At 30.5% G+C, this 22485-nt stretch overlaps 1 protein-coding gene across 3 annotated transcripts in view; it reads left to right on the top strand.

The window, feature by feature from the left end:
• Positions 1-22485, top strand: part of LOC107437851 (iroquois-class homeodomain protein IRX-6) — a 173974-nt gene that overhangs the window by 84160 nt on the left and 67329 nt on the right. For all 3 annotated transcript variants that reach the window (XM_071183007.1, XM_021146648.3, XM_021146649.3), the window contains exon 2: positions 15716-16039. In XM_071183007.1, the coding sequence (XP_071039108.1) occupies positions 15716-16039 (324 nt within the window). The remainder of the gene's footprint in view (positions 1-15715; positions 16040-22485) is intronic.

The raw sequence follows: 22485 nt of genomic DNA, 5'->3' as shown, positions 1-22485 counted from the left end.
GTCCCACCTAATGATGAAAGTTTTTATCTACTATGTCGTGTGTGCATTTATATATATATATATATATACCGGGTACACAATTATTAAAAATTATCTGAGAAATTTAGAAATGCGAACATTTCTATTTTATAGGACAATTAAAGAAAGTTATGCAAGCAATTTAACATGTTGAATGCTATGGGGGTCACCGGTGACCGGCACTGAGTTTGTTCGTAGCGACACGGGGGTCACCGGTGACTTCAGTGAATTAAATGCGTCACGAATGATTACAAAAATTAACCTCAGTGAATTAAGTGCGTCACGAATGATTACAAAAATTAACTGTTTTGCTGTAAATAATATGTCATCAAAATATGCAACGCATACTGAGAAAATCATTTTGGCCAGACAGGCAAGCCATGTAAAATTAGTGTGGCATTCAACGTGTTAAAGATGTTGTGAAGACCTTACTAAAGGAGGGGGAAGAGGGACAATTGTCCTGGGGCCGGAGACTGTTAAGGACCCAACAAAAATTCATAGCAAAAATTATAATGCTTATTAATTATTTTTATTTTTTTAACATCAAATTTCAGAGAATTTCTTTAGATAAAAACTACAATTTTGTAAAATAAGCATAGTAGTTTGCAAATGTATAGTAATTTTGTATAGTATGTCTGTGGCATTGTGGCGTGGGTAATGTTGCTAGCCTCCATGACCCTGGTCACGTCACAAGGTGCTCAATAGGCCCCGCAAAATGAATCAAAAAAATTAATTTGATGCCTGGCGTTAAAAAAAAATGTATGGAGGGAGTTCTGTGAAATATGAAAATGAAGCATTTTGTGCTTAAAGCGTTTGTCCGGTGCCCTTAAAAACTTTGTTGAGACTTCGATGTAGTTCTCTTCTCCCTCCGCAGCACTGCAGCTTTCGTGGGACCCACATAGACAAATATTCGGCTCTACCCCGAAAACAGAAGTTGTCGAAACGAAACAAAACAGTACTACTATTTGATTTAAGCCCCATGTTTGTTATGTTATTAATTTTTACTAATCGTACCCGGTTTTACCCCACCCTCACCTATGTGGTACCAGAAGTTTAAAAAAGCTAATAAAATGCAGTGCTGAAGTCTTAATAGTTTATTATATGTATAATGGTTAGTGCTATATATAGCTCTAAGCGTTTAATTTTAAATAAAGTACGCAGTGCTAACATTTAAATAATCAATAAAATGCGTAGTACTAGTTAATTAATAAGCAGAAGTGAAATAGTGTAAGCGCTAAAATCTTAATAGTTAATTAAATACGTAATATTTTAATAATTAATGAATACGCAGTGTTAAATTCTTATCAGTTCATAAATTACTTAGAGCTAAAATCATCACAGTTAATAAAATCTGTAGTATTAGAATGTAAATAAAATGCGTAACACTAGAATGTAAATAAAATACGTAGTACTAGAATCTTAATTGTAAATAAAATACGTTGAGTTAATTGTAAATATAGTACGTAGTGCTAAAATCTTATTAACCTCTTCCCTTACCAATTTTTTTGTAAAAAAATTCAAAAAATCAACATATTTTATTATTTTACTCATTACATTTATTACATTTTTTATTACATTTATAAATGCAAGGATCTAAAACAGAACATAACACACAAGTTCTAAGTTGAAATTTTAATTTTTTTACGTGTTAAAATTATTTAATTTACCACCAGTTTACTATCCCAAATTATCCGGGGCAAATGAAAAAAGTTAAATATTAGTCTTTGTATTATGTTCACATTTTCATCATCTGAAAAATCACCTGCATTACTTTTACTTTCGCTCGCAAACGCCATTTTTTTACTCTTTTTTCTTTGTAAATTCCGCAACCATTGTATATACAATTGTACAAAATACGTCTGCAGTCCCACCGAGCAAACAAAAGCAAAACTCCCAAACAAAAATTGGCAAACTTCCAATCACAGCAGATTATTATTGTTTTTTTGTTTTGCTTCCGGCCGAGTAAAAACGTGATAAAACAAAACGTATCGACGAATTCTGCTATGCCCGAGTTAACTCGGGATAATAAATATTTGCAATATATACATACCCGAGTTTACTCGGCATAATCAGGGAAGCGATTAACTCATAACATATTTAACACTAAAATATTAAGGGTTAATAAATACGTAGTGCTAAAATATCAATGGTTAATAAAATACATTGTACTAAAATCTTTATAGTTAATATAAATATGTCGTAACTAAAGTCTTTATCATTAGTTAAATAATGTAGAGCGCAGTCTTATACATTTTAAAGATCTATGAAAATGAAATGAATTTTTTTAAAAGGCCTATGAAAATGAAAGAAGAAAAAGAAAAAAAGAAAAGAAAAGAATCTTCCGTATTTTGATAGAAGTTCGAGCAACAGTAGCATTTATCTCTGTTTAGGATAGAATGTAAATAATATACGTAGTACTAGTATCTTAATTGTAAATAAAATACGTTGAGTTAATTGTAAACATGATACGTAGTGCTAAAATCTTATTAGTTCATAACATATTTAGCACTAAAATAGTAAGGGTTAATAACGTAGTGCTAAAACATCAAGGGTAAGTAAATACGCAGTGCTAAAATATCAACGGTTAATAAAATACATTGTACTAAAATCTTCATAGTTAATATAAATATGTCGTAACTAAAGTCTTAATCCTTAGTTAAATAATGTGGAACGAAGTTCTAGCAGTCTTATACAATTTTTTAAAGACCTATGAAAATGAAAGAAGAAAAAAAGAATCTTCCGTATTTTGATGGAAGTTCGAGCAACAGTAGCATTTATCTCTGTTTAGGATAAAATTGCTGGAGAAAGATTACCGTAATCTATATGGTTGACGGTGTGAAAAGGACTTAGATAAATGTCAGCAGTTTGCTCTCTTTTACCGGAGGGACTTATAAGAGGGTAAAAAAAAAGAGACCTAAATGAAATAAAGTGGCGTTTATTTTTGAATGCTTATGGGAAGAGGGTTTTTTTTTCGAGGGATGAAGAAAGTTACAGTTAAATTATGTCGCGAAGAGATTTTTATAAACTGCTCGAAAATATTTATGTTTCTGACGGGCTTTAATGAAGGCAGACTAGTGTTTTGAGGGCTTTAAATATTTTAAACATATTTGGAACGTTGTGTTCGCCAATTTGGTGGCAGCGGTGACATTTTAACGCGTCTTTTTTTGGAGACATTTGATTAAGAATTCTCAAACCTATCATTTACGTTAGACGTGTTTAAATAAGACGTGTTTTGTTGGCTTAAGTTTGCATAAATATTAATTTTTGAAAAAAAAATGCAGTAATATGTTTAAATTATTGAGCATATGTCTCAATTTAAATATTTCCATCGCTGATTGGCTATAATAATTGTTCTGTAAAAAGGACTCCTTAAAATAAGGTACTCTAAAAACAAATTATCTTAAACATTAAATGGGAAAATGACCATCGAATTTAATTTAATAACAAATTCTGCATCATATATCTAATTCTACAAAATGTTCAATGCTTTAAAATATACGCAAGCGTAAAGAAATCATCTCGAAGTTGAAGTGTTTTGCTACTAATACTAGGCTAATTTGCAAACGTGTTTACATTTTATATTTTATAACAGTTGTTGAACAGCAGATTCAATTTTGAGTTTACGACTACCAATGTTCTCCAATCTCTAACTACCAATCAACTCCGTAGCCTTGTATTTTTGAACTCAATCCAGAAGACAAGGAAATTCCTGGATCAAGTTTTGGTAAAAATTTGCCCTCGTTGAGGACTTCTTGATGGAAATAACCAGCATTTGCGTTATGTGGAGATAAAAACCACGAAAACCACTCACGGTTTGCTTATCGGCAAGGGGACTCTAACCCATGATTCATTTACAACTGAGGATATTGTACGTCAGCACTGCGGTCAGTTGGAGCGTGTCAGAATTCGTATCGCCCAACCATCCCTGGGATTCGAACCCGGTTCACCTTATTGGAAGCGAACGTTCTATCCCTTGAGCTACCATGCCTCTTCTTGTTTACATTGCAAAAAATACAGCTTTTGTTATCCTTTTCCAAAACAATAAAATAAGTGATAAACTGTTTTTATTTACAATACTGATAGTTACATAGCTTCTATTCCTGGTTGAAATATCCTTGTCCCCTCGTAATATCAAAAACACAATATGTTCATATATAGCCTAATACCTACTGCTACAAATGCAGCCTTCTTAGCAAAAATTTGCTACCATATTATAGGATTGATAGTATTAATATTTAAATGCAACTAAAATAAATTTAATTAAAATAATTTTAAAAAAATGAGTATTAATAAAAATTGTATTAATAATTTCCCAAGCTATCATGTTTTTTTGTTATTATTATTATTGTTTAGACTTCATGTAGTAGACAAAGAAATTATGTCAAAAAATGATGAATCCAGCGATGTCAATAAATATTTCAAAGAAGATCAATAGTTAATAAGTCACTCATTATAGAATCAAACATGATTGTTGGACGGAAATGTAACTGTCAGATTCAATTCAAATGTTTAAATGTTGGATCGATAGTAATAGAGGGCAAACTGCATCTCTCTTGTCTTTCCCTTATTTTGCTGTTTGCGATTAGTCCCGCAGTAGACTGATCGCGGTTCCCAGTTGAACGCCGAAGTCAAGCATTACTGGCTGCGGTCAGTAAGCGGGTGGGTGAGCAGCGATGGCTCAGGTGATAGAACGTTCACCTCCTAATGAGGTGAACCGGGTTCGAATCCCAGCGTTGACTCGTCGATCCGAATTCCGCATCCTGCTTGCATCGACCACAATGCTAGCGTGAAATATCCTCAGTGGTAGACGGATCATGGGTAAGAGTCCCCTTGCCGACACACTAACCGTGGGAGGTTCTCGTGGTCTTCCTCGCCATGTAACGTAAATGTGGGTTAGTTAAGTCAAGAAGTCCTCCAGGAAGGGAAATTTCTCCCGATACTTGATAAAGGAGTTCCCTTGTCTTCTGGATTGGGTTCTAAATGACAAGGCTACGTAGTTGAGCATGGGTAGCCGTAAACCCAAAAATTGGTTCGGCTGTTCAACGACGGTTATGAAATAAAACATAAAAAGTAAGCTGATCGCTGTGATCAGCCTGGGTAGAGACCGAGGATGAGCGGTATCGGTCTTCGTTAAACTGTTCTACCGTAAGTACTCGACTTCACGCGGCTACCAAAACAGGGGAGCCATTCCTTCTGCAGAGGATAAAAATTGCGATGGCTTGTCTTCGACTCATCCTCAGGGATGTTTCCCAGACCGTCGCCAATAGCCCATTGTGCAGCTCTAGTGCGGCGAAATAAGGTACCTACCTACGTGTTTTCGTTGTAGCATTGAAAGAATAAAAGAAAAAGGAATAATCAAAGAATTAAATGTTAAAAATGTAGGGTGAGAAAGGCCGCTGTTGGAAGATTTTTTTCAAAATGCCCAGAGAGCAGACCACGCGGAGGGTTGTCTGTTAAAACAGACCACCCCTTTCCAGGTAAAGAGTTGGTTAACGAAAATGGACTTTAATGACTGTTCTCGATTTTCTGTTTCTAAATAGAACTTTAAATAGTGCCGAAAATCATTTAGAAGAACGTCATGAAAAAGAAGAAGAAAAACTCTTTAACTTCCTAAAGAGTGATATATGCAACGGACCATACAATCTGGTCATTATGAGCTTTAATCACGGCGTGTCGGGCCGACAGTTGATGGCCCGATCACGAACTCTCAGAAGGGAAAAGAAGAAGAAAAAAAAATTAACTCTTTTCTTCCGAACTAAAATCCCAAATTCCGTCCATAGAACGCCCAGCCCTCTTCATTTTTATCAGAAATGAGTGACGTTTCAATGGCTGAAATGAAACAACAGACGCCCTTTTTCCAAGATTGGATTTGTTTTTCCTCTAAGGTGTTCAATGGTCACTCCGGGTCAGAACTTGGATGTTTAATTGCTTTAAATCACACTGTCATAAGGCCGCTAATTGTTGTTTTGGCGAAGTTATAATCCGCCAATCATCACTTCTCTTTTTCTGTACAGATTTCAAGGAGAGTTATGAAATGGAACGTCGAGCAATCCTTAACGGATTACTCATTTAATACTCGGTTCCACTGCCTTTTTAAATAGATCTAAATATTAATAACTATTTTTTATGAACAATATTCTTTATCAAAAGATGATATAGTATGAAAATTCGACAATTACTTCATCCTTGAATTCAATTCAATTAATTAATTTCCTTCTTTTTTATTAAAATTACTTCGAATTTTATTTCCTAACACTTCAGCAATCCCTTCATTTTATTTAATCTGCGTAATTTATATTGTATTTTTTTTCCAGAAAGATTTAATATGACAGTAATTTTTTAGACATTTCACCCTTGATTTTCACACTGATAATTTTACGCGGTGATTTCAAGGAAAATTATAGGTAAGAAAAATGCGTATTTAGTTATCGTTTAGATTCCTATGGTGAAAATAAGCATTTTAAACACGATAACTTCATAAATTGACAATTTAAAAGAAATCACGAATCTTCAAGAATTAAATCTCATTTCCCGTCCTGATACTAATATTTAGTCGATTTATTTTTATAACTTTAATACGAATAAAATTAAAAAATTTATCTACAATTTGGACGTTTTTAAGCAAATTTGTGCCTAACAAATTCGACCTATTCTGCTATTAACGGTTCCCATGATTACCAGTGTTTGTATTTTATTAACTCTGTACCCTTGCAATTTCGAACCCACAAGACACAGAAACCCATGGATGAAGCATTGGGACAAACTAACCATAGTAGAGAACTTTTTGATGGAATTAAACCACATTTTCGTTACATGAAAAGGAAAACTACGAAAACTTTACTTGGTTATCCCGACGAAAAGGGGACTTTAACCCAGTATCCGTCAACCACTGAGGATGTTTTCGCCAGCATTAGTGTTTATATTAGCCTATGCATTCCTAAGAACCATTGAAGTTCTTACACTTCTTAACAAGACCGCTCAAGACAGTTATGGGGCTTAATGCCCACTTGATTCTCTGGGCTAATTAACTGATTAATTAACCGATGGTGATGAGTAAGTACTGTCTTGGGGTAAGCGTCTGACTAATTTTTCTTCTAGTGGCTGGTCGATACGAATTCCGCACCCAGCTCACAACGACCACTGTAATGACGTAAAATATCCTCAGTGCTCGATGGATTATGGGTTAGAGTCCCCTTGCTGTCAGGCTAACCGTGGGAGGTTTTCGTGATTTTCCTATCCATTTAACTCAAATGGCGGTAAATTCCATCAAAAAGTCCTCCACAAGGGCAAATTTCTCATAATGCTTGATCCAGGAGTTTCCTTGTCTTCTGGATTGGGTTCAAAATGACAAGGCTATGGAGTTGAATAGTAGTCGCAAGCCCAAAATTAGGTAGGCTTGTCAATGACGGTCATAAAGTAAAATAAAAATTTTCTTCCAGCTTGGTTGTTTGTATCATGATGTGACAAAAATGTAAAGTAAATATTCAAATTTTTTTTTTTTTTTTTTTTTATTTTTTTTTNGGGGGGGGACATGTTCTCTGCAGTTTAAATAAATAAAGGCAATACAAGTTTTTACGACTTTTTTTTAATATTTGGAGCTCTCAGAATCATGGGCCCATGCGCCCAGGATAATTGGAATATTTTATAATCAAGATGAGCTTCTTGATATATTACAATTATTGTTACATTATTAATTGATACTGTTACATTATATTGTTACAACAATAATGTAACCTCAGATTGTTACATTATTGCTACAATTATCATTTTTTTTTAAAGTTAAACGTAAAAACAAAAATCCTTTTCTCAAAATGCTTAAAAATAATTTTTGACGAAGTTTTTAATATACTTTTTAATAGTTTTAGAACAACTTTTTTGAATATAATCAACAGGTTTAAGTTAGAATATATTGCTTTTGTGCAGAGTAAAAAGACTTGATGTAAGAACATGATGTTTTTCTTCAAAATAAGCAGATTCAATTAGGATTGATCCTTATCGGTATAATAAACAGAGTCATTAGATAGAGGTTACTTTAATACGTGTTGTTCTTCTTATGAATTCTAAATTTTGTGAGTCCTATATGATATTTTTGTGAATTGTCTGTTCTGTATTTTTCTGTTTGTATTGTAATAATGGTTATATTTAGAATTTTTTTTTTGAATTATAATTTTGGATATTAATAATTTTTAGTTATTATTTCTAATTACTATTTTTTATTCTAATTATCATTTTTCATATATTCCGTAATGATTGCCTGAATTTGGATATTGTATTTGTATTGAAATGATTGGACAATTTTTTTTAAAGAAAAGAATCGTGGTGAATTTTGAGACACGAACTCTCAAATGTTTTTAAAAACGACATATTTCACAAAATCGGGTCATTTTTAACCTAACACAAAGACTTTTAATTGACACCTTAAAATTGACAAAAATGAAACACATACATAACATCAACTTTAAAATAGTAACACTCGCCAATATGAAACTTTTCCAAACTTTTCTTCTTCTTTTTTTTCCTCTTCAATATTTTAATTTTATGCTCCAAATTAGACAATTGTTTCGTTTTCGATGGAGTATTAGGATATAACTGGTATTCAAAATAATCATTCATTATTTGCGCATTTTATAATTCATTAAAGTATTCTACAATTAATTTCTAAAATTTAAAATTCAAATTTATTATATAAAAAGATTAAACATTTTTTTTTCAAGAATCTTTTTTTCTTTATGCTTATTTATTTTTATTGTAATAAATGCAAATGTTATTTCTTTTTTAATAATTATATCTTATGACAACTTCCAATAATTCTAATATGAGGATTCTAAATGGATATTTGAATTTCGAGTAATAAATGAAACTTCTTTTTATTGGGCACTACAGCCTATGGCAGGCCAAGGCCACCCCAATAATGATACTTACGTCAGCTTATTTATATGCATCCTAATATTATTAAAATACCATCAGCTGAGTTAGTTTTCCTATTACATTATAAAAACTAACTCAATACTTAAGTTTTAAAATACAAAGAAAACAAAGAAAAAATTAATATTTTTGAAGAGAAGAAAAAAAATATTAGTAAATATAATAAAAAAATTTTAAATATTACAAAATACTAACATTTTTTTTCGAAATATTAAATTTCTTTAAAAATAATTTTAAAAAATTAATTAAAGGGCAGAAAAATGAAATGAGGAAAAAATATAATCTCGTCGACAGCTAACACGATTAGATCCGTTTTCTAGTAGTGTATAATAGCTAAAGCAAAATATATCAATACTTTGTTCATCTCTCTTTCCTTTGAATTCTTTGATTCTTTTTTGTCCCTTTATTTTGTTTAGTGGCCAGTGACCGGCTGTAGTGCCTAAGATGAAGTTTATATATAGATACACACACTTAACATTTTTAATTTTAGAAATCGATTTTTAGCATTTTAATGTTTTTGAAAGAATTCCAAATAAATTATTTTCTAAAAATCAGAATATTGAAAATCTGGTATCAATAATATCGATAATTTTCGTAATTCATTACATTTCTGGCAATAAAGAACTCAACATATATAACTTTTTTAAGTTAGAGCATAATTTATTAACATTTAATTTTTCAATCTTTTTTTTTTTTTTAGATTGTGTTTTTAAATGTACTCCAAAGATAAAGATTACCTCGAAAAATCATTCAAAGTTCATAATTGTGGGTAAAGAGAAAATATCTGTTTTTAATAATATCTAATTAATTTTCCAAAATATATTACATTTGTAACAATTTAAATTATTAATTTGATTTAACAAAAGTAACATATGTAGCTTTGCTAATATAAGGAATAAATAATTAGCATTATTTTTACTAATTATTCTTTAATAGTGCTTTTAAATATCGTCCAGAGCTAAACATTAGTTCGAAAAATCATTCAGAGATAAACATGTTCAATTGACTCACAATTTCGAAAATTTGGTTATTAATAATATTTATGATTAATTTTTGAATTAAAATTCGATTTTATTTTTTTAAAATTTTCATTAAATTTAAGGCATTATTAAGCATTAATTTTAAATCACATGAGAGTGTTCTTAGGTTTTCATCGAGCTATAAACACTCGTCTTGAATACCATACATAGAGAAATATTTGCCTTAATAATCATGCAGAGACAAATATTTGTTTTAAATTATACAGAAACAAATATTTTCGTCTTAAAAACCATCCAGAGACAAACATTCATCTTAAAAATCATCCTCGGGTCAAAACATAGCCCGAGGAACTTGGCGTGCAAAACAGTCGATTGCTCTTTTCTGAAGATTGTTTGAGTTACAAATTGCTTTTCATTTCGAATTGAAAGAGCTTTTGACACCATTTGCTTTCCTTCAGAACGGATATGGTGGTTATTTTTTTTTCTTTCCCTTGCCGTTTTGTTGCCACAATTTGTGGATTAAAAACTCTCAAGAGAAAATCTCATTGTGAGTCAAGTGAGCTACAAGCTGAAATATGAAAACGTCGTCCTATTTTTGATGTCGCGTTCTCCACAATCCAATCCGACAAGCGATAGTGTGAGTAGATTTCTCAATTTTGTTCTGATGATTGATTGTTGATTGGGTCGTTTTCAAAGAGGTTAATTGATACTCGAAAACTCGAATTGAATTGACCCGTGAGAAGAAAGGCCATCATCGCTTTTTATTCAAATCACGCGCTATTCAAACAATAAACATTTACAGACTTATTTGGCGTTAATTGCAAAGATAAAAATAACCTCATTAAAGCGCGAAGCGTTCTTAGAAAAGCATTAACATAGATAATTCTTGTCTTATTGTGTTAATTAATGTCTGGGGAGAACTTAGTTATTAAATCTGGTAAAACATAAGATATAAGTAATAAAAATTCATCAACATTTATTTCGGAAGCATTTGAATAAAAATAAGTGGCATTTCTATATTTCCTTCATGTACAAATCGAATTTTACTTTTACCCTGAAGAATTGCATGTCCTTATTGTCTCAATTTGTTTTATAACTAATTAATATTTTCAAACACTTTTTGCTTGATTTTATTCACTGAAATTTGGTTGATTGAACTTAGTTACCGATTTTTTAAGTTTTAAGCTGTATGTAAGTTTTTCAAGTTTCAAAAATGCTTACAGTTTTAATATTCGATAACCAACTTCAATAGAACTTATCTTCAATGCATAAAATGAGACAATTACTATTCAAAAAATATCAATTATTTACTGAATAAGTGAAGTTTTACGGACAAGTAATTCTCGGTTGGTTAACGAAGTAGATTGATTAAAAGCTAAGAAATTGAGGCATTAAAACCCAAAGAAGCTAAATCCAGTTTTTTTTCTCTTTTTTTTTTTTTTTTGAGANTTTTTTTTTTTTTTTTTTTTTTTTTTTTTTTTTTTTTTTTTTTTTTTTTTTTTTTTGCAAGCCTGTACTTTATAGATTATGCTACGTTTTGGTGTATCGTTCGCTTTTTATATTTTGTAGTCTATTCTGTCTTGATATTTTAATCTTTTTTTCTTCTTCTTGTAACCGACTATTCGTGATTTCTAGTATATATCTTCGATTTAGGGTAACCGACTGTTTGCGATTTGTAGTGTACATCTTTAATCAACAAATATTATTTTCTTTTTTTAACTTTTAAACCCCCCTCTAAAAAAACAAAATTCATCAGATGTTTATTGTAAAAAATCCTGAAGTAAAACTGGATGAAGTCGACTTTTGTACTAATTCCCTTCATTGGTGTTAATTACATTTTTATTAAAAATAGTTTACTTTTTGTGATTTAAAGAAAAATCAAGGAGTTTAATAGAAAAACATATTGGGGATATTATGGTAACATTTTATTTTTTTTAAAACTAATCAATGAGTTTAGGGGGAAATCATTTTCTGACATTATCAAAACATTTAATTTTCAACATTTATGTACGAGTTAGAATTGCCCAAAAGACTATCACCCGAACGATTTATTGAGTAAAGTCTTTATTTACGTTATTTTCCTTTCGCCAACAACTTTTTACTGTTTTAAGTATATTGTATACGTTTATATATAATATATGTATATTATGTTCTTTCGGTAAGCAATCATAAGTTTGTTTTCTCTAATTCACTACAGATATATTCTTACCTTAAGTATTTCATCAAATTGTCCCTTATTTATGTGCAATAGTTGAGTACAAAAACAATAAGCTGCACATTATTTGTGCGTGTGTATATATATATATATATATCACACGCACATATATATATATACTACGAGTTTTTCTAACAATATACATAGTTTCTTCTCAGGTTGTATTACAAGATAAGATTAGATGAATGACAGAAAGATGATGACAAGATTACTTTGAATGACAGAAATTGGCGGGAAAGTTTCAAAAGCTTTTTCTTACATTTATTACTTTTAAAACAAACAAATTAATTTCAAAATTAAGGTTATTTATTTTCTTTTATGAATAATAAATACATATATCAGTCGATTTTTGAAAAATTTTCTATCATATTAAGTAAAATAATCCAATTAAAAGAATCAAAATCTTTTTAAACGAATAATTGCAGAAAAGGGTATAGAATGACAACATAGAAAACTTCAAAGGGGAAAATATTTAGATAACGGATCCAATCGAGTTACAGATTTAATTCAAAACGAGTACGACTTTTAGAACTAATTTCCACCCAAATCCTTTCAGACCCCATTTCACATATTCCCTCCCTCAAACAAACAAAGAGGGGTTTAAATTGGTTTCCTAATACCCTCGTTCCCCCCTCTGCACTCACAGTTAATTATAATTATTCCTTTTAGAAAATGGCGGAAGAAGGCTTGACGGAGAAAGTACGCAAAAGCCTCACCATTTAGATAATTTTCGAACCTCTACTCACAAAACTAAATGGTATTGTGCTTGATCCATTCTTTTAAAAGATACCTAAAGAGGCTTTTACTTTTAATGCACGCTAGAATATGATTCATGAATTTTTACATAAATTCTTGTCCTTTCGACTTTTATCTTAGTTGTAACTGGCTTGCTTAAGATGTACTCTCGGCATCAGCGTGCCATTTTCGGTGCAATAAGTTTGTTTTAACGAACTTTTAACTGAGATAATTTATTAGGAAAACTTGCACGCATCATATAATTCAAACTGGTTGAGTTTATATCTACTTAAATAGTTGAAGATCTTAAGTAGATACCAAAAGGAGGAGGGGGGAGGCATGTAAGTGGCATGTTGGAAACTTAAATTTCTGTAATAGTCGGCACTAAGTATAGAACATTAATTTATCCGTTTAAGTTTATCAATGTGAGGTTTTTAATAGGGAAAAACTGTTTTGTAAACAACTTCCTGATGTTTCCATACAAAGTTAATTTTCTAAAATTTGTTATTTTCCACATTTGCATATATATATATATATATATATATATACACGCGAAGTTATATTTTAAATTAATATGTATAATAAGAGATAATTCTGTAAAGTGATTCAACTGCGATCAATGCAATATAGTCTGCATCATTGTAATTTACATGAGTTTTAAAGAATATTCTCAGAAAAATCTGTTCAACGCAAAACCGGTACTCTAAACCACAATACGGTACAAATTTGCTGCAACCTTAATAAGGTGTTAAATGGCACCAATATAAAATTTCGAAGAAGAAAACATTGTAAAATTTAATAATTTTCAGAAAGTTGTGTACTTCGCTTTGAGAAAGAAATATCTTTAAGTATGTTTTTCGAACATTGTTTTCCTTTTATAATTAGTTTATGTATTTTACTTTCGTATTTTGTTTTTGTATTTTGTATTCTCTTTTCTCTCTTCCTGGTGTTATTGCAAAACCTTTGGGGTACAGAGAGATCAATTTTTAGACTCTCTCTATCGAGAAGGTTTTCTGTTTTTATGACTTCCGGGGCTGGCACCCCCTGACGGCGTCAGCTTCGGTTGTCATTTTTATATTTTTCATTATTTTTATTGTTTTTTTCATTAAAATTTCCTATTGGTTTCAATTGTCCTTATTGAATTTCTGAACCACTTTCCTTTGGAATTGTAGTATTTAACTGCTTTGTACATGATATTTGATTTCTCCTTTTATTATGAGTGTTAAATGGAAGTATGTTTCCGTGTATGTTATATCATTGAATCAAGTTAAAGAAGCAAGATAACATTGTTCACCATGTTAAGGTGGCGACGAATTACAATGAGAGTATATTGTAATAATATTATGATCATATAATGCTAATGATAATGCTTTAAAATATCTAACAATATAAGGACGCTTATTATGCTTATATATAATATATATGCTTTAAAATATCTAACAATATAAGGACGTTCTGCTATAGTTATATTGAAATGTTTATTTTCATATGTATGAAGTTTATTTCAATTGGATATTTTTTTTCCAATTAGTAATATATCTGTTATGAGCCCAAATTATTTTTATCGTAGTGAATAAGACTCAAATTGAAGTGCAAATAATTTATTTTGAAATTATTTGAACATAGGAGGGAACCTTTTTCATGTTGAGGATCCAATTTATTGTATCATATTCCGGAGTTGTATCATATTAACATTTAACTAATTATCAACAATATTTAACTAATTATCAACAACATTTAACTAATTATCAACAACATTTAACTAATTATCAACAACATTTAACTAATGCCATCATAATTGTAAGCAATTTTTATGAGATAATACTCAAAATTATCTTATTGCTTTCCCATTCACAAGCAGTGGTCAGAAAAACTACATTATTTTTGTAGTTTGCTACAATTACTTTGTTACAAATGCAGTCAACTACAACTATAACTACTTTCTTTTTAATATAGTGACTACAAACTACTTTGGAATTTAGCAACTTCTTCTCTATAAGGAGACGAACTTTGTTAGAGAACTTAATTTACAGCCATGTTCAAAGTGGTTTTGAATAAGAAATTGACTTACATTAAATATAAGGGAGTAATTGCGAATTATTTATTCATGTTTACATGATCCATCATGTTATTCTAATTTTTTTTTTTCGAATTTATTCATTTAGTCTTCAAATTTTTATGCCCTTCTTGACAGCGAATATTTAATTTAAGAAGTGCTAGGAAATTATCAAATACTTGCAATTTTGTTTAGTGCTTATAAGAAATTAAGTATATCAAAAACATGTTTCCTATGAAATGACATCGCTGCTTTACAAGTGTACATTCGCATTTGAAAGTGTGACCAAAGCAATAAATTATATATTATTCATAATGGCAAACTCAAATATTAGTTATACGTGACTCTAAACACGCAATTTTCGTTAACTCACAGGGGCATCTATAATTGCTCTCTTTGACACACCTCGAAGATTTGTACCCATCAAATTCGAAAAATTAGTTGTGTTAGAATCCTTTTTCTTTACTATGGTAGCGTAAAAAGTAGTTGCCAGGAATCGCTACAAACTACTTTGTTTTGCATTGCGCTACTCCTTTAGAAAAGTTGCATACTACACTACAAACTAGCGACTACAGTAGTTTCACTACTTGTAGTGCACTACTTCCGATTCCTGATTCTTCTCACTTGCATAATGCTGTCAAACTTCAAATGTTTGATAATATACAAAGAATCCTTTTTAAATATCAGTTTCTATCTAAGGATTTATTTGATTTAGACTTTTTATTAATTAATTTATTTTTGTATTCTCATTGAGCTTCAAATTAACTTTTTTTTCTTCTATTGCAGCTGCTGATGGCTGGACAGTCCGGAACGCCGCTATCTGCAGGCGCTGCTCCAACAGGAGGTGGGACAGGGGCCGGATCCGGCGGTGGAGGTCAGCCCTGCTGTGAGTCCGGCCGGCCCGTCCTTACAGACCCACTGACGGGACAAACTGTCTGCTCCTGCCAGTACGACGCGCAGCTGCTCGGCTACCAGCGGCTTGCGGCCTCCGGACTACCCCTCAACGTCTACGGAACAGCGGCTGCTGCCGCAGCCGCAGCGGCCGCTTACGGCTCCGAACAAGGATTTCTGCCTTTATCTGCTGAGCAATCCGCATTCTATTCTCCAACGGTGCGTATACATCGTCTGCTATTAAGTCCCTCTTTTTTATTTTCTCTTAGTTTAGTATATGTGTGTGTGAAACAACGAAGCAAACGATGTTTAAGAAAAGGAAGAATGAGCCCACCCGCCAAAATCCCCGCCCCTTTTCCCCTTTCTCTCATTGCTTGAAAAATCGATATTTGTAAAGTATGGTTGACAGAGGAACCCTTATGAGAGGAATTACAGACGATATTTTGTGGAAAGATCTTTAAATATGAGGTTTCTACTAAGCGATTATTATATATATAGGCGATTATTATATATATCGAATATTTAGAACAATTCTGATTTTAATACTTGCTGGTATTATTGTTAACTTAATAAGTTCTTCTAGCTGTTATTTATTTAGCTGCAAGCGATTATTTATTTAGATAAGCAGTCAAAATCGTACTTATCAGAATATTTAGAACAATTCTGATTTTAATGCTTACACGTATTATTGTTAACATAATAAGTTCTACTAGCTCTACTACTTCTACTAGCAATTATTCATTTAGGTAAGCAATCAAAATCGCACTCATCAGAATATTTAAAACAATTCTGATCATAATGCTTACAGTTATTATTGTTAACTTAATAAGTTAAATACTCAATCGAATTTCTTCCACGAGTTTTCGAAAATATTTCTCGAAAGCGTTAATATTTCTTTACCAGAGTTCATTTTATTAACTTCGATATGACTCTTTACAAATATTCGTAAGAACTTAAAAATTTTATTTTGCATCAGAATTCTTATAGGAATCAATTTCGAAGTAATTTGTTGATGTCACAAGCATTTATAATCAAAATCAATATAATTTAAAAGTTACGAACTAGAAACGATGGAGTAAACTTTAAAAACTTTTCATTTAAACCGCTTGGATTTTAAGTGCAAGCAGAAAAATCTTGTTTCAAATGAGTAGCTACAAAATTTTATGTAAAGCTGGATATAAGTTAAAATTACAGAAAAAACATGGAAAATAATAAAGATTAATGAAAAGAGACGAAGACAAATTATTAAAATAAAATATTTTTTAAAAATATTTTTTAAAAAATAGAAATAATTAAAAAAAAAAGCCGGAAAACAGAATAGTGAAAAGATAAAATGTCTTCATCAGCTCACACGATTATATCAGCAAAAATGAGTGCTTTCTAATATTGTATCAATATAGCCATAGCAAAATATATCGATACAATAGTGTGAGGAGCACTTAAAAAATTTCTGCGAAAATTGAATACACTAAGTAAAAAATCTATACGAAATTAAACATATCAAGCAAAAAACAGAAAATACAAAACGAGTATAATAAAGCGAGTATAGCTAATTCAAATGAACTTACACCTACCGTTTCAATAATGATTCAAAATATTTTTCTTATAAGATTGCCAGATTACAAAATATGAAAACAGAAGCGCAAGGAGAGGATATATATATATATATATATATATAAAATAGCTGAATTGAAAAAGCGGTTCTCAATATTTTCTTAATAAATAAACACTAAAATAGCCCCAGTATTTTCTGCATGTTTCAGTTATAGCGAACAAATTATAAATGAATTATTTCTTTCAAATTGGAAATTTAGTAAAAAAAGGAACCTTACGCTTAAAAAAATTAACAAAATAAACAAGTAAAATAAATTCAAAGTATTCATAACAAAAAAATAATAGCTGCGATAGTATTCTAAAATTCCCAAAACATTATAATTTTTGATATTTTTACAGGGAAACATTTAAAATGCTTACATTCGAACTAAGAAAGAAAAAACTCAAAAGATTCCTGCATAACTTTAAGCGTATTCAACAACAATATTCTCAAAACAGCCGCCTAAGTTCCACAAATTTTATTATAAATAAGGAATAATATGTTGGAAAAACAAATTATAGTCAACCGACTTTGATACACTTATTATTTAATATTAAATCCAAGAGTCACGTGAGGTAAATTATTATTCGAAAATGGTATTTCCAGCGAAAACAATGATAGTTTCGGAGCAAAAATAAGAATAATAATAATAAATGCAAATAATATCACCTACCACAACGCACGCTTCAAGAAGTTTGCATTTCAAAGTTTGAGTGAAAATTACATCAATCACAGCAAGAGACTTTATTCTACTGCAATCAGAATTATATATATTTATTATAAAGTTGAAATAAATATCCGATTTTGGAATGTTTTTTTTTTTATAAAAAGTAACCCAACCATGAAACGTGCATAAAACTTTGATTTCATGAAATGGTACATCACTTATTTGTTTTTCTTAACATCAACAAATGTTAAATCTTGTTGATTTACGGACGATAAAAAAAATAAACCGATAGGTATTGGGAAGCATTAAAAAATAAATATGCATAATAATACAGGGTTGTATGTCCAAGCGACCGTAAAATTACATTATCACGTGACATTCATTTTCTACAATCAATCTATTATTATTCCTGATTTCGTAGCACATTACATATATTGTTTTGGCGAGTGGTTTCTTGAAAACATAATTTCTGCAGTGAAAAATTCTAATACCACTTTTCGAAAATTCGGGTAATTGTTGGCTGCTTTTTCGAATGCTAAATCCAGTCAACCGAAATGCTATTTGCACTTGATTCGATATATGTAGGAATTTAGTTACAAAATTCTGGAGTATTTATATTGGATTGAGAAAAATCAATCGTAGTTGCCATACGTAATTCATAAAAATTAGTATTGATTTGAAATTGCGAAATATCGTCTGACATTTTCAAGAGATAAATCAACAATTTTCAGTAAGGATTGCATGCACGGAAACATAACGAAGAAATATTTGCTATATATAGAAGTTGCTGAAGCATACGTAATCGTAATCGAAGCATACGTAATACGTAATATAACTCTAATAAAAATTCATGGTAACAAATTATTTATTTGAAATTTGAAAATATCATCTAAATATTTTGAAATAACAAATGCTCGACATACACGCGTGACGTCGCTTGCAGGTATCCAATTAAATTTGATTTAAATCGCATGGTTAGGCACAATCACTACACTTCTCGAGTTGCAAGTATCCGATTTAACACATGAAAAATCCATTATAAAATATTCGCTGATATCAGTCTGTATGCCGATATAAAGTACACTCACAAAAATAAAACTCTCATTTTTAGCGATTCAGCAATGCTTTCGTTAATTTTGTGAATTATTTATTCACTAAATCACGTGATTTGTGATGATATGGAAACTCTCAAATATATGACGAAAATATTTCCTCAATTTGAAACTTCATCGCAGTGCATTGTGGAAGAGTTTTAACTAAAATGACGAAACTAGGATGAATATTAAACGATCGAAAATAAAATGATAAAATTAGTCGTCCGGCCTCGATGATGGTCAAGGGAACAACCTCGAACCAATAAGGTCCCGGGTTCGAATCCCGCTTTGGGAATGGGTGTAATTTATCTCTTGGTTCTATTTGTCTTTCTTGTGTTATTAAGGTACCATTGGCTCTGCTTTATAGTGACTATAAAGTTATTATTAGAAAAGTTCGATACACTAAGAATAACAAGATTTAAAATTTTTTTTTTGAAAAAAAAAAATATAATGACGAAATATTTCTTTACTATTGACGAAAATTCGTTTCTTCAAAAAAGTGACGATAGTTATTCTGTTACTTTGACGAAATGTTTTTTCGGAGTATATACCAGGAAACGGTTTCGTTGAAAACGAAGAAAGTTTCATGAAATATGAGTATCCATTTTTTACAGTTCAGTTGCCAATAATTTATCTTAGTTTTCTTAATAACTACTTGTAGACAATAATTTATCTTAGTTTTCTTAGTAATTATTTGTACACAATAATTTGTCTTAGTTTTCTTATTAATTATTTGGTGACTATAATTTATCTTAGTTTTCTTAATAATTATTTGCAGACAATAATTTATCTTATTTTTCTTAGTAATTATTTGCAGACAATAATTTATCTTGCAATGAAAGTATCCAAGAAGTCACTCACAAATCAGAATTTTTATTTATTTTTTTCTACATACAGTTAGTCATTTTGGTTAAAAAAAAATATCTATAAAATTTTTTTGTCAATTTCGTTTTGGTTGTCCAGTTATAAATTTTTGAAAATATAAGTTTGGTTAAAAAATGCGTAGAGAATTTCAGAAAATTAGCAAAATGAGCGATAACGATTAATTATTTGAAGAACAACTTTTATAATACTAATAAGAGCAATAATAGTTCAAATACAAATTTCAAACGGTTTCTCATAAGAGTTCTAAATCAACTAGCAAAATGTGATACTCAAAACTATTTCTAAAATGAGCAGGGTTGTTTGGAATGTTTAACTCATTTATAACTGGATAATTACTTTGAAGTAGACAAAATAAGTTTTTGGTATTATTTTTTAACTTATTGGTAATAAAAGAATCAACTCCATTGCCGAGTAACATTTCGATGCCTTTTTAGTTTAATATTTAATGTAGATAACGTCCATAACATAATAACAATTCGTCGATAACAATTGGTACTGACGCAATTATAATTTTAAACCAATAGATGAAGTAAATATTTAAATTCAAAACTCATTATTGCATAAACACCTTAATGTAAAACACATCTTAGTGCACCGGTTCCTAAATGGTGTTCCGCGGAACCCTAGAGTTCCATGGAAGAGTGATAGGGGTTCCGCGAGTAAATACTTTTTATAACCCGTGACGATTTCTTAAAGCTCCGATTACATTTAGATCCTGCCTACTATTCATAATTTATTCAATCTTTCGGTTGCCTTTGTGAAATTATTTAAAGTAAAATAACGTTTTTTGAAAGAAACTATAATATTTCTAATAACAGTACACTAAATAAATTATGAAATGAACAAGCATTTATAAAATATTGCATTTGTATTTTCCCATCGCGCTTTTCAAAAGAAAAAAAACTAAATAAAGTAATATGTTTCACTAATAATCATTTTCAACCTTTATAGCAGTTCTTATAAGTTTTCATCGCGATGTAAACCATAATTCGGCTTATTTTATTCAATTTCAGCTTATGTATATACACAAATTCCAGATATAGCGCAAGAACTGTAAATTTAGCTGTAGAACTTAAACCCTAATTTAAGATTATTAATCATAAAATAATGAAAACTCTTCATTACTCTTATCAAATTTTTTAAAAATAGTCTTCTTTCTATTTGGTTATAACATTAACTATAACCATAATATACTTTTGGGGGTTCCGCCGGAAGAAGGTTGATTATTTAGGGTTCCGTAGCCGATAAAAAATGGTGAACCACTGCCCTTAGTGCATAAGTTTAAAAAAAAAAACTTAATTCCAAGTTTGAAACTCACCTTATTGCATAAATTTAAAGCACACTTTAATGCATACATTTATAGCACATCTTAATGCATGCATTTAAAAATGAATATTTAAGCAAAAAATTTGAAATACACAAATAAATGTAATCATAAAATGTAGAATATTTTATTCTGTAATAACAACAGAGTTCTAATATTAGTTCGAAATGATACTAAATGCTCACAATAAACGATACGGAGATATTATTTTTTAACAATGGACAAATGTTACCTTTCTATTTTAAATATTTGATGCATTTTAAGCAATAATCAATTGTATTTAATCCTTAAATTATAGTTTCATGCGAGCGACTTTTTCGTTAAATGTTTTGCGGATACTTATCATAGCTTGGGGGAATTGTATAAAGCTTGTTAAGTCGGCTAATTGTGACGTCATTATCCGCGTGTTTCTAAAAATGATGAATTGTTTTCGCATGCTATTTTCTGGAACATTTACCAAATCTCATTGTGAAAACAAGATACGAATATTATTCTATTAAAACACATCTCAGCCAGTTATAGACCATTCCAGTGTAACAGGGGAATTATCTAGGTTTTGTATTTAAGGAAAGGGATTAAAACACCGAAACAAACACAAATGACGCTATCGACACATGTGATAATCCCTGTCTCTAAAATCCGTAGTAATTGGCTTCTTTTTTTTTGGTGGTTTAACGGAATACAGAAAGTTCTATAATGTGGGTCAGAAATCCTTTCGAAGAATCAGAGCAAAACGGAATGGAGGCTAAATGTTTCTTCATCGGCTGACAAAACAGCTTTTTAAAAGGCCACAAAAATTTGCAAGAACAAAGTGTCGATGTTTTTGGAAGATAAGAGAAAAGGCGTCGGCAACTGAATTCGTTGAAATTGTTTTTCGTTCGCGAGAACAACACAATTGTCGCCGAAAGATGAAGATTAATAGCTTCGTATCAACTATCTACAAACACTTCCTCTCATTAAAGATGCGTGTTTAATGTACGTGATTACTTTGAAATTAATTAAAACTAGATTTCACAATTATTAGCACTTGTGACTGGATCAGGCTTAGTTTGTTGAAAATACTTTGTTGTAACAAATGTACGCGGTTACCATAAAACTCGA

The sequence above is a fragment of the Parasteatoda tepidariorum genome, chromosome 7, assembly GCF_043381705.1.
Source record: "Parasteatoda tepidariorum isolate YZ-2023 chromosome 7, CAS_Ptep_4.0, whole genome shotgun sequence".
Taxonomy (NCBI): domain Eukaryota; kingdom Metazoa; phylum Arthropoda; class Arachnida; order Araneae; family Theridiidae; genus Parasteatoda; species Parasteatoda tepidariorum.
Note: the sequence above shows the minus strand (reverse complement) of the source record. Positions and strands in the feature narration are given on the sequence as shown.